Here is a 12,584-nt window from a genome sequence, read left to right as displayed (position 1 = left end):
ACGGCTGGCTCACGATCACGCAACGCCCGGCAGCTCGGCAGCTCGGCTGGCTGAATGAGAAACGCACCGACCATTCACTGGACTCAAACCCTGGGTCCCTCCCCGCTTCCTGGAGTCACGAGACAGCCTTTGGGGCGCACAGCAGAGCAATTCTGATCCCAGGTATACCAACAGGAGTGTCGCTGTCCGTGGTGCTGAATCGCCGCACCGCCACGGAGCTGTCCAGTGTGGAACACGTATGTGGCCGGGCCAGACCCCAGCCAGCCACACCGAGCAGAGCCCGGGCCGAACGGCTGCGGGTGCTGACGCAGAGCGCTGGGACCGCCAGGAGCAGTGAGCTCCAAGCCGGGCATGGACCTGCAGAGACCCGATTCCTACCAGGGAGGAGCTGGCCCCGACTTTAACGAGCAAGTCCTGCATAAGGTAAAAATCTCATTCCCCAGTCCCGCGGCTAGTTCTATTCGCTGATTTTGCTTTGGGACTTAAAGAGAAACTAACCTGCATTTTTGGGAGCTTAGAGGACCCTTCCTGTTCGCTGCTAGAAACTGGCGTGTGAGCTCTGGGGGAGGGGCCTCCGCAGAAGGAGAGGTGCTCATTCAGTTCAATCCCTCCTGCTGGGTACCCCAGGACCTTGGTTCTCCCCACCCCCTCAGGGAGCTGTGTTCATCCTCCCTTCCACGCTTTACAAGTTCTCGGCCGGGCTAGATCTGGTAACACTGTTCGATTTGGCCGATGCTGGACATAGAAATGATCTACTGCAGAGGCGCACTGTTGTTTTCTGACCAGAGTCCCCTGTGGCTGGCTCCAGAGAGCTGCCCCTGGGCTGCAGCTCACTCTCAGTCTCTTGATAATGTTTACTGATTTCAAAGCTTCCGTCCTTGTTCAAGTTTCTTATGCAACTCAATTTTCTGAAATGAAGTTCTCCTCCTGAAGTGGTTGTTGAGAAAAATCAGCCGTCTCTCTCAGGACAGCACCTTTAATTAACCATCTACCTCTTCATAAGAATCCCAGCCTTACAATTACCATCAGAAGTCATGATTGTTCCCTATCCTTTCCTCCAATTATCTATGCCCGCCTGCCTAAGTCCTGGTGCAGCCTACTTTGTCAAATCCCAGTTTCTATGCAAGGCTGCACAAGGTCCTGTACTTGGAATTTTTAAACAAAAAATATCACCCTGAAAAGTTTATGATTGCAAGCTTGTTCCACCTTCTTTCTCAATCACACAGCTCATTTTGAGGAAGCTGGGTTCCAGGCTGACAAAGGGACTTGCCCAAGAGAACAAGGTTGCAAGGGGAAAAGCTGCTGCTACAGCCAGACATCATGACTCCAACTCTGGTGACCTTCCTCTAGATCCTTGCTAAACGTCTCACCAAAATGTGGTCCGTGGAGCTGTAACATTGGGATTTCCAGGGAGATGGTTAGAAACCAGACCTGCTAGGTCTGAATCTTCATTTTAGCAAGATGCCTAGGAGGTACATTTTCATTATAATTTTTTTTAAAACACAGCTCTGTGTCACACTGGCTATTCCAGACATGACTGAAGGAAAACTGGCTATGGAAGAAAGTGGGTAGTCTGTAGATTCAAATAGCCAGGCAACTTCTCCTCCCAGGTCCCTGAACTCCAAGGGTACTGAAAAGGAAAAATTACCTAATATTAACCACCACTTAGAGTGAGCCAGAATAAGTTCTGCATTCTTTCTGGTTGTAACTTTTACCCTAGAAAAAAATATATACAAGCAAAGGAAAATAATTACAGAATCATCCTGGTGATCAGACTTACAGGTCACTGTAAGTTTAAAACATCTCATAAAGACATAGTTATTTATTTTGAAAGCTGTGCTGTAATCAGAAAAAGAGACCGAAAAATAAAGAGAAACAAAACAAAAAGTTTTAAAATTAAAAATTTAAAAAGGGTTGTGTTGTTCAGTTTTCAAATGACTGATTGAATGTGGTCTTTTTAAAATCAATAACCCACACATGAAATGTGGGGGGTGGCTCATGAGAACTCACTTCCTCTTGGTTTATTGATCACTACTAAATTGAAAGGGAGAGATAGAGAACCTGTTTCAACAAGTTCTGACAGATTCTAAAATGGTGTCTTTTTGTTGCTGGTAAATGCTTTCTCTCTTAAGCTGGTTGTGAGCACCTTGAGATTCAGAGTGAGACTTGACCTCTCATGAGACCCAACCGAGAGACGCATGTGTTTGAAGGGAGACTTTACATTTTTCTATAGGACTGAGAGCCTCCTCCTAACACTATTTTATAATGTGCATGATTTTTTATTGTGATTCAGTTTAAAATATATATGCTTTAAATGATCAATCTATTTTTATAACTTTATTACTTTTAAGTTTACTACAAAACTCAAGATTCTATTGATTAAATAAAACACACTGGTCATGAAAGAGAGGCAGACATACCCTCCAACTTTGGTTGCTCAGAAGTTTTTAAAAACTTATTTATTTTTATTTTATTTGAGAGACACAGAGAGACCATCTTCCTCACTACCAAATGCCTGCAAAAGCTGGGCCTGAGTCAAGCTGAAACCAGGAGTCCAGATCTTACTCCAGGTCACCCAAGTGTTTGGAAGGGACCCAAATACCTGAGTTATCATGTTCTTTTTCCAAGGGTTGATGTTACCAGGAAGCTGGATCAGAAACAGAGGAGCCAAGGCTCTCTAATGTGGGATGCAGGCATCCCCAACTGTGACTTTCCCACTGCATCAAATGCCCACTGCTGCTAGAAATTTTAAAATGAATGCTGATCAAATATAGCATGACCCAAAGAAGCCCACCTCTTGTATGTACACCTTGATGGGTTACCACAAAGATAATACACAGGTGCAACCACTACCAAGAGGAAGGAGAACCTGGCCAACTTACAGAAACTCCCGCATTCCCTTGCCCCATACTCTCCCTGTCCTCCTCCACAGAGATAACCACAGAGAGGAAGAAGTATCATCTAATGTTTTCGCAGTGCAGCCAGATGCTATGTGGGATAGCCCAAAAAGCCTGCCAGGGAGATGTTGTCAGGGGGATGAAACCACAGACTAAGAACAATTCAATCTTTTGGTGGCAACATCTGCAAACTTTGCTTTCTGAGCTATAAAATGGGAACAATAAATCTTGGCTTATTAAGGTTTCATTGTTCATTTGAGGGGGAAAGAGACAGAGCTCCCACCTACTGGTTCACTCTCAAAGTTCCCTCTAAAAGCCAGGTCTAGGCTAGGGATGCAGGCAGAAGCCAGAAACCCAATCCAAGTCTTCCATGGAAGTATTAGGAACCTAGTTACTTGATCCATCATGGCTGTCCTCCAGGGTCTACACAAGCAGGAAACTGGAGTCAGGAGCTTCTGATGGGGGATATAGGCATCTTAACCAACAGGTTAACACCTGCTACATGACCTTCTGCTTTTTAAATGAGGATGCCAGATAATACAATACAAAACATGTAGATAATCTCTGGAACTTAGGAAGCATTCAATAAATGGTGGTTGCTATGAGGCACACATCTTGGGCTCTAAAGCAATTTCAGCAGGTGTCACATGAGAAAGCTTTGCACAGAGAGCAACAGCTTTTACACACAGGAACCTCAGAGACACAGCCTGCACAACCCACCCAAAGAGTATGACTCCTGACTTTCTTAGTTGTATATCTCCTTTCTGTGGAGGATGTGCTGGTCAGACTTCAGTTGTTACAACTAAAATACCTGAAAAGGCCTTTCTAAGAAGGGGAGAAGCTTTACTGCAGTTCACAGATCAGGTGGTCCCATTGGCCTGGTGTCTGATAAGGGGAATGATGACAAAACACATATTGAGAGAAGAACACATGAAGAGCCAGAAAGGAGAGAGAGAGAGGCTATACTAAGCTTATATAACCAACCCTCTTGTGAGAACTTTCCTAAGACCAGCCTGTAATGACCTAAAGACTTCTCACTTTGCTCATCTCATGGATACCACAACAAATACACCTTTAATCCATTGGTCATTAGCATTAATATATTCATCATTAGTGTAAGACCTTGGAGACCAAGCCCCTCAATGCATCCTTTGAAGGATGCCCAAACTATTATCCAAAACATTAACAGACAGGAATAAAACACAATGAAACCCCTCACTGAAACTCTGTAGGGCGTATGCAACATCATTTCAGTAGCACTTGCACTTGATCTGCTCACAAGAGTTGCAGCCTGACCTGGATGAGCCCAAATAACTCTTACAGGTCACTTGGAGCGTGGGCTTGACACTAGGAACTGCTTAACACTGAGTTTGTTTCATGCTTGGAGATTTTAGAGTGGTTGTTCATATGAATCAGAGTATTTGATGCAACTAAATCTTTTAAAACGTGTGAACGACCTTGCTGTTCTATCTTCCCTAGAGAACTCCAATTCCCATCTCCTGACAGTGGTACAACATCAGCAGCCATCACAGGCCATGTTGAAAGTCAAGGTATCAGGAGCAGCCTGTGGATTGACTCCTGGCTGTGCCACAGCCTGGCTTTAAGCTCCGGGAGGGGTGAGCTTTCTGCTGCAGATGCTCATGAGTCAGAGCTGAGGGCCTTGGGTTCAAGTACTCACTTCCTAACTCACCATCCAATAGCTCTGATGAATCTCCACATGCCAACCTTCTTCCAAGGGGGCAAACAGTTACTAAGCCAACAGTGAGAGCCTCCTCTGCAATAACTCAGAGCTTGGCCATTGGTGAACCAGAAGGAAGGTAAAGACAGAAGATCATTGTCCTACAGAGCATCTTCAGTCCCTTTGGCTCTGCTCTGCATCAATAAATAACTGACAAGTGTGAGCAGGTGGTCTTTACCCTTCTCCCTGCTCCCCTAGACTTGTCCCTCCCTTCCTTCTCATCTTGGGACCTCTCCATCCCCCAACTGTCTGCACACGTGACAATCATGTGTTGTTCTTTTCCAAAGTGTAAAGAACTATATTGGCTATTTTAAAGAGCACATACATCACAAAAAAAGTGATTCCTTTGACAAGTTTGGCCAATAAAACACACACACACACACACACACACACACACACACACACACACACAACTAGAATACCATGTTATCTTAAAAGTGCCCCCAAGAGAGATGTGGGAAGGTGCCGAGGTGGGACACTTGGAGAAATGGTTGCATCTGACCTCCTGCATTGATGGCCTCCAACATTAACAACTAGGACAGGCAGTCACACGCACCTGCCAGGCTGCCTCTCTCACTGGGCTGACAGTCTGCTCATCTGTACACAGCAGCATGGTCCCTCTCTGCTAAAATAAATGCTTCCAGGGAAAGACAACCCAGCCAGCAAAAGGCAGCATTCTCTGTTCTATCCTCCAATATTCTTGGTCCTTCTGGGACTTTGTTTTCAATTTACCAAGGTCAGTGGAATGCAAGTCTGTGTCCAAGGAGCGATATCCACAGGAAGCACGCCCCACATGTGGAAGGATTCTGTGGTTTACGTTAGAGCAGCATCTCCACTGCTTGCAAGGCTTCCACAGTGAGCTCAGGAACAAGCCAGAGCATCTAGCAAAGCCAGCTTCTCCCTGAGTCATTTGTCCATTTGCTTGTTTTCCTCTCTTACTCGCTCAGAAGGCTCATGGATAAATAGATGAAGTGTGCATTACTTCAGTGGTGCCTGGAGCCGTCTGGGACTCCTTTGGCTAATTGGCTGGTCCTGTCCATTTGCCAGAGCAGGCAGCTGCCCTGGGAGTGGCACCGGCTGGCTTTCTTGGATAACCTTAGCAGGAAACGAGAGTGACTCAGTCATTTTCCACTTGCTTCAAACTGTCCTGCCCAAAGCACTCTCCCTGAAATGTGAAGTCCTTGGGGCCTTTGCATGAACATGTCACCTTTCACAACCTTTGACTTCTTTCATCTTGGGACAGGAAATTCCACTCTGCTAGAAATAAACAGCCAGAGGTGAGCACCAGACAGACAAGTTGTAGGTAGCACTGGGTGTTGAAGTGGCTCTAAATTTACCCAACATGTTTCTTGCTTGCTTGCTTCCTCTCCATCCTGGACAACAAAAATAAATGGTCCCTGAAGACTGCAAGTGAAAACAGAGCTCACAGTTCTGTTGCTAACTAGCAGAGCCTGTGAGTGGTGCAGGTGCCCAGCTTAATCCATCCTTGGACCAACTCCCTTCCACCTGCCCAAGAGGTTCTCTGACACCAAATGAGAAACATGCAAGGGATAAGGATTCCTTAACCCATGTTGAATCACAGCAGCCAGAGCCTGCCCGCACCTTCCCACGCTCCTGAGAGCAGCAAGGTCCTAAGCAATTAGGTGGAAATCATGTTATTACTGAATGAAGCAGGGCCCAAGAATCCCCCTCAAACAACAGTCCCTGGTCCCCATACCTCGATACCAAAGTTCACTCCCTTCATTCTTAATTTCACTTCTGTTTATTAACAGGAAGCTTTCGTCCATCATCAGACAGATGGCATCTAATGTGCGCAAATACCACTGGCAGGCATTCAGGTGTCTTGAACCAAAATTGTGTTTGACCTCATGTTTCCTGTTGCTTTCTAGTCCCCTGCCCCTGGTAAATGCACACACATGAACATGCATGCACACATAAATTGTTTGAACACACATGTACACATAACATATGTTCTTATTCTCTGTCTCTCCTTATCTCTTGTAACAGGTCTTTAATTTTTTAAATTTTTTTATTATTATCATTTTATGATACAGTTCCATAAAGGCCCTGGGATTTCTTCACAGTTCCATCCCCTACCCACTGAGATCCCCTGCAATATTACTGTAGTATAGTGCTTCATAAACACTCATATGTCCACCATTGTGGGCAAGGATGATGGCAGAGTCCAGCATTCTGTTGTCAAGATACAGTTAACAGCTTCATTAGGAGTCCATCTTTGATCTGGGAGTAGAGATGCATACTACATTGTATACTCACATATGGACATGATAGTCTCCATTACATAGTTTCTATACACCCCCTTCAATGAAAAGCCACAATACAAAATCAACAACAGGAAGAGAAATAGAAATTTACAACACCATGAAGTTAAATAACATGCTTCTCAATATGATAGTCTCCATTACATAGTTACTGTACATCCCCTTAAATTGAAACCCACAAAACAAAATCAATAACAGGAAGAAAAAAGAAATTAAAAACGCCATGAAGTTAAGCAGCATGCTACCAAATGACTAATGTGTCGCAGAGGAAATGAAAAAGAAAATCAAGAGCCTTCTTAAAGAAAATGCTACTGTATGATCTGTGAGTCAGTGAATAATTTAATCAGAAGAAAGTGTTTTGAAGAGATGAAACTTAAAAAAATAAAAATAAAAATCCATGATAAAGTTTCCACTGATCTTTGCTGGGAAAATATATCTCCTGCAGGCAACAAATAAATGGATCTTGTTTTGTTTTTTTTTAAATCCAGTCTACTAATCTATGACGTTTGATCGATGAGTTTAAGCCATTTACATTCAAGGTTAATACGAATGGTTGGTAATTTGGTTCTGTCATTTTAACAATGTTAAAATGATTTAGTCTGCCGTGATTATTTTACTGGGATGTTCTTCACATTTGCCTTGGTTTTGGTGGGGCACTATTCCCCTTCTCTGTCAAGAGAACATCTTTATCCTTTGTAGGGCAGGTTTGGAAGAGGCATATTCTTTCAAATTTTCTTTACTATGAAATAATGTTATTTCATTTTCAAAGACAAAGGAGAACTTTGACGGGTACGTTATCCTAGGCCAACAATTTTTGCTTTTAGAGTCTGGAATATGTTGCTCCATTCTCTTCTGGCCTGTAGAGTTTCCTGTGAGAGGTTTCCTGTGAATTTAATTGGCATTCCTTTAATGTCAATTGATTTTTTTTTTTACATGCACATTGAAGGATCTATCCTTATGTTTGATTTAAGAGGGCATGATTATCATGTGTCATGGTGAAGATCACTTTTGGTCAACCATGTTGGGAGTTCTGTGCCCTTCCTGGATGTTGTTTCCCAATTCTTTCTCTAGATTAGGGAAATTTTTCCTTATTATTTCATTAAATACATTTTTTAAAGATTTATTTATTTTTATTGGAAAGTCAGATATACAGACAGGAGGAGAGAGAGAGGAAGATCTACTGTCCGATTATTCACTCCCCAAGTGGCCACAATGGCCGGAGCCATGCCAATCCAAAGCCAGGAGCCAGGAGCCTCTTCCAGGTCTCCCACATGAGTGCATGTCCCAAAGCTTTGGGCTGTCCTTGACTGCTTTCCCTGGCCACAAGCAGGGAGCTGGTTGGGAAGCAGGGCTGCTGGGATTAGATCCAGCGCCCATTTGGGATCCTGGAGCATGCAAGATGAGGACTTTAGCCACTAGGCTACTGCACCAAGCCCTCATTAAATACATTTTAAATCCAATTTCTCTTTCTGCACCTTTTGGGACTCCCATAAGTCTTATATTTGGCCTTAGTGTCTTTCAATTCTTAAATACATTTTTAGCTTGATCCAGCTCTGCTTCCAGCTTTTTGTTTGTTTCCCCCTGGTGATAGGAAATATCTTCCAATTCTAAGATTCCTTCTTCTGCCTCCTTCATTCTATTTTGGAGACTCTCCACTGTACTTTTAATTTGCTCCACTGTTTTCTTAATTTCTGATATATCAGCTTTCATTTGATTCATTTCATATGTGACATGTTTCTTAAATTTCTTGAACTCCTGTATTAAATGCTTCTCGTTGTTGATAAGAAGCTTTATAACAAGTGTTTTTAAGTTCTTTATCCCCTATTTTCTTGATGTAGTCCTCAGTTAACTCTGAGGTTAACAAAGGCTTTTACTCCTTTGTAGGGAGTCTTCAATAATATTTACTGTGCCTTTGTCTCAAATTTACTCTTGGTCATTGTACTTCTGGTTAGCAGAGTCTTCTCCTTGGGACAGGTTTCTAAGCTGTGTCACCCGCAGGTTCACAATTCGATTTTACTTATTGTGATTGGTACATTGCTCTTTGTTTGCAGTCACTTGTGCCACTCCCTCCAGTGAGTTTCAGGTCTGGCTTCTTATGTTAGACTCCCACCATGGTCTCCATAGCCCCAGCTCCTGGCTCACCACTCTCCACCTCCTGTGATACCAAGCTGAGACTGCACTGTTGTCTGTACAACCTTTCTCTCACTTTCTGTTAGAGCAGTTCCCAGGATTAGGGAGACACTAGGTTCTATATAACTAGATTGTTGTTGGTGCTAATCTTACCAGAACCTGTTGGTTATTAGGTCTAAGGGCCACATGGACCTATTTTGACCCGTACAATGCCATACTCGGTATTATTTTTCCTGTGGGACCAGTGCAATGCACTAAGCTCAGTGGGTTTGCTCCCAGATCAGCACATGCACAGCTCACTGTTGTCCCTGCAGTCTTCACACCTTTGCCACATTGTACAAAATGGCACCTGATGGATGGGCCACTGCTGGAGTTCTTGATCTGCTGACTGTCAGGTCTGAGGGCTATCCGGACCTCTCTTACGTGGAACCTGTAAGATGTCATGTCATGAGTTCTCTCCCAGCTCAGTGCATGTGTAGGACTGTTCATAACCATTGCCTGCCCATACAAAATGTTGCCCAATTCAGCTCTAGGGAATGGACTGGGCTGTGAGATCCACCCTGTTCCTGCACTGCCCCGTCTGGGACCTGTCACTCTGTCTCTACCCCTGGTCAAATCAAACAAATGAGCAGGATGGGCAGTTCTTTGGGCTCACCTCCTGAGCTCCTGATGAATGCCCATTCCCACCTTGTTGCTGGTGGCCGCCAATGCAGTTCAGTTTGCCATTCGCTGAATGCCACTGGGGTATCAATCATTGCAACACCACACCACTGTGTCCACTGCTTTTCTGTGTCTGTCAGTCTCCAGGTGTCCCTCTACTGTCATTCTTCCTCTCCTGTTTCTGGGAATGTGCCCTCTCTCCTGCACACTGGCTAAAGTTTTTCCATCTGTTTTTTCATCTTGCCCTATTCTGCCATCTTGATTCTCCCATAACAGCCTTTTAAACACAGGGCAAACATTTCCTCTCCTCGTCTTCACCGTCCCCTGCTAGAGTTTTGCATGCACACGCCTCCCAGCATCTGTGTATTGGAAAGCAGAAAACAATTCCCCCAGGAGACAGCCAGGAACAGGCAACACCTGCTTTTCCAGCCCCTTTCCACCCTCACCCCGAGGAGCCCTATGAGCCCTGGAAGGCAACAAAACTACTTGTATAGACTCAATCCAGATCCACCCCAGCTGCACTGCGCCCCCTGCAGCCCCTGGGACTCCCTTGCTTTTGTTGGGGAACCCAGTCCCAAGTATTTGCCTGTACCCACATCCTTCCTGCTCCTCTGGTTTTGTGAGGTTATGACCTGAGCGTTATTAGAATAATCTCTGTACTGTGATCAAGATGGATCCAGTGACAGCAAAAACTGTTTACAACAAATGATAAAAATACACTGTGCAAAGTTTCGCAACTTAGAGAAATTTTAACAACTCTGACACTCTAAATGTATCACACTTTTTTTTTACAACAGTTGTCGTTAACTCCACATTACAGAAAAGGAAATCAGAGAACAAAAATAAAGTGACTTGTTCAAGGTCAAAGTCAGGCTTGTGGACATTTGAATATTGACAGCAGATAACCTATTAATTCATTGAGTCCTACAATGAATTAATTCTAGTCTCAATTTACGGATGAATAAACTGAGGCATAAACATTAAGCAACTTGCCTCTGGTTAACTCCAAACCAGGTGGAGACGCAGAGGGATGGAGTCAGGAGAAGGCAAGGGGCTCACAAGTTGTAGTCACGGCAGGGTGGATATCACAGTCCAGTGTGCAGCCCCTGGCTCCATAGGCTCGGTTTGGGTCATTCATCCAAGAGGAACTCCACCTTTCCAGGCAAGTTTGTGACACCAAACTCACAAAATTCACGTGCTGCCCTAGATGCCAAGCCACATTATAATCAGGAGACTGTCTGCCAAGCATGCAATTGCATGCAATCCGGAAAAGAAGGAGCTGGAGGACACCATTATTTCATGCAATCAAGATGACAAGCTTGGGAGTGTCTTCTCTGTGCGCTGCGACCAACCCCCTCGATCCATTCTACAACAGGGACCTCTGTCAGCAGCTGCTTTGGCCCCTTCCAACCCTGGATCCTCCCGCCCCGACCTCTGTCTCTCACCCTCAGCTATGTTTAACTGTGATTTGGGTCAAGCATTCTATTAGTCTGTCCTCTCCACAATTACATTTCCTGCAATCCTTGAGGAACCACTTGCCTTTGACCTTAAGAGGGTCCTGGACTTGACCTAGTCTGGGGCAAGAGGGAGGAAGTGGAGGTGATGCTTCCGGTCCAGAAAAGTCCATCTGTCATTCCCAGAGCTGTCATCTCCGTCTCACTTGGTGCCTGGTAGGGCCTTAGGGACTTGGATTTCAGCATGGAGAACTGTGAGTGAAAGAGACAAGATTGGGGTCATCTCCTTGCATTCCACCACCACCTCTCCACATGCTCCCTCCGGCAACCTGATGTTTCTGGCTAAGAATCAATTCAGCAAAGCTTATTGGCACAAGACCCATTCCCAACTTGTCACCACCACCCCAAGAAGCTCAATCTGGCCAGTCAGGTGAAGCCAGAAGATAGCCCAGGCAGAGTTGACTCAAGCCAGAAGGGGCTCAGCCCAAGTGACACATGGGCCTTGGGAGGATTTTTTATTCTAGATCACAGACCTCTAGTCTCATATGGTAGGAAGCCAGGTCCTTTGAGATGAGGTCAAAAGCTTACAGTTCTTCGAGACTACCAAGTCTGAATCTTGACCGACTGATCTGATGGTCTGTAAAACCCATGGTAAAGTCAGAACACTTTCAGTTCCCCAAGCAAGGATCTTATCAGCCCACATCCAAAAAAGAAGGTGTCTCCCCAGTGCACAGTTGAGAAAGGAGCTATCCAGGCTGCAGGTTTGACGTAGAAACAAAGCTGCTGGGCCCAGTGCATCACCTCAGCAGTTACATCTTCATCTTCAAGCACTGGGATCTCTCATGAATGCCAGTTTACATCCTAGCTGCTCCACTCCCCATCCAGCTCTCCTGCCTTATGACCTGGAATGGCAACTGAGAATTGCTCAAAACTTGGGCCCCCACACCCACGGACACCCAGAAGAAGCTCCTGGCTCCTGACTGCTGGCTTTGTATTAGCTTATCTCTGGCCATTGCAGAAATTTGGGAAGTGAACCAGTGGATGGAAGATTTTTTTCTGTCTCTGCTTCTCTCTATGAATCTGTGTTTCCAACAAAAGTAAATATTAAATTAAAAAAAACAGAACCCATCACAGTGGTCTAGTGGCTAAAGTCTTCACCTTATATGCATCAGGATCCCATGTGGATGCCAGTTCTTATCCCAGATGCTCCACTTCCCTTCCAGCTCCCTACTCATGGACTGGGAAAGCAGTGAAGCATGGCCCAAAGCCTTGGGACCCTGCACCCAAGTGGGAGACCCAGAAGCAGCTCCTGGCTTTAGATCAACTCAGCTCTGGCCATTGCGGCCACTTGGGGAATGAACCAGTGGATGGAAGATCTTTCTTTCTGTCTCTCCTTCTCTGTGTAAATCTCACTTTCCAGTAA

At 44.9% G+C, this 12,584-nt stretch overlaps 1 protein-coding gene across 1 annotated transcript in view; it reads left to right on the top strand.

The window, feature by feature from the left end:
• The first annotated feature begins 214 nt into the window (after positions 1-214).
• Positions 215-12,584, top strand: part of RAB37 (RAB37, member RAS oncogene family) — a 50,382-nt gene continuing 38,012 nt past the window's right edge. Inside the window, exon 1 of the mRNA XM_036495979.2 lies at positions 215-423. Within this exon, the coding sequence (XP_036351872.1) occupies positions 352-423 (72 nt within the window). The 5' untranslated portion in view covers positions 215-351. The remainder of the gene's footprint in view (positions 424-12,584) is intronic.

This window comes from Ochotona princeps, chromosome 17 (genome assembly GCF_030435755.1).
Source record: "Ochotona princeps isolate mOchPri1 chromosome 17, mOchPri1.hap1, whole genome shotgun sequence".
NCBI lineage: Eukaryota > Metazoa > Chordata > Mammalia > Lagomorpha > Ochotonidae > Ochotona > Ochotona princeps.
Note: the sequence above shows the minus strand (reverse complement) of the source record. Positions and strands in the feature narration are given on the sequence as shown.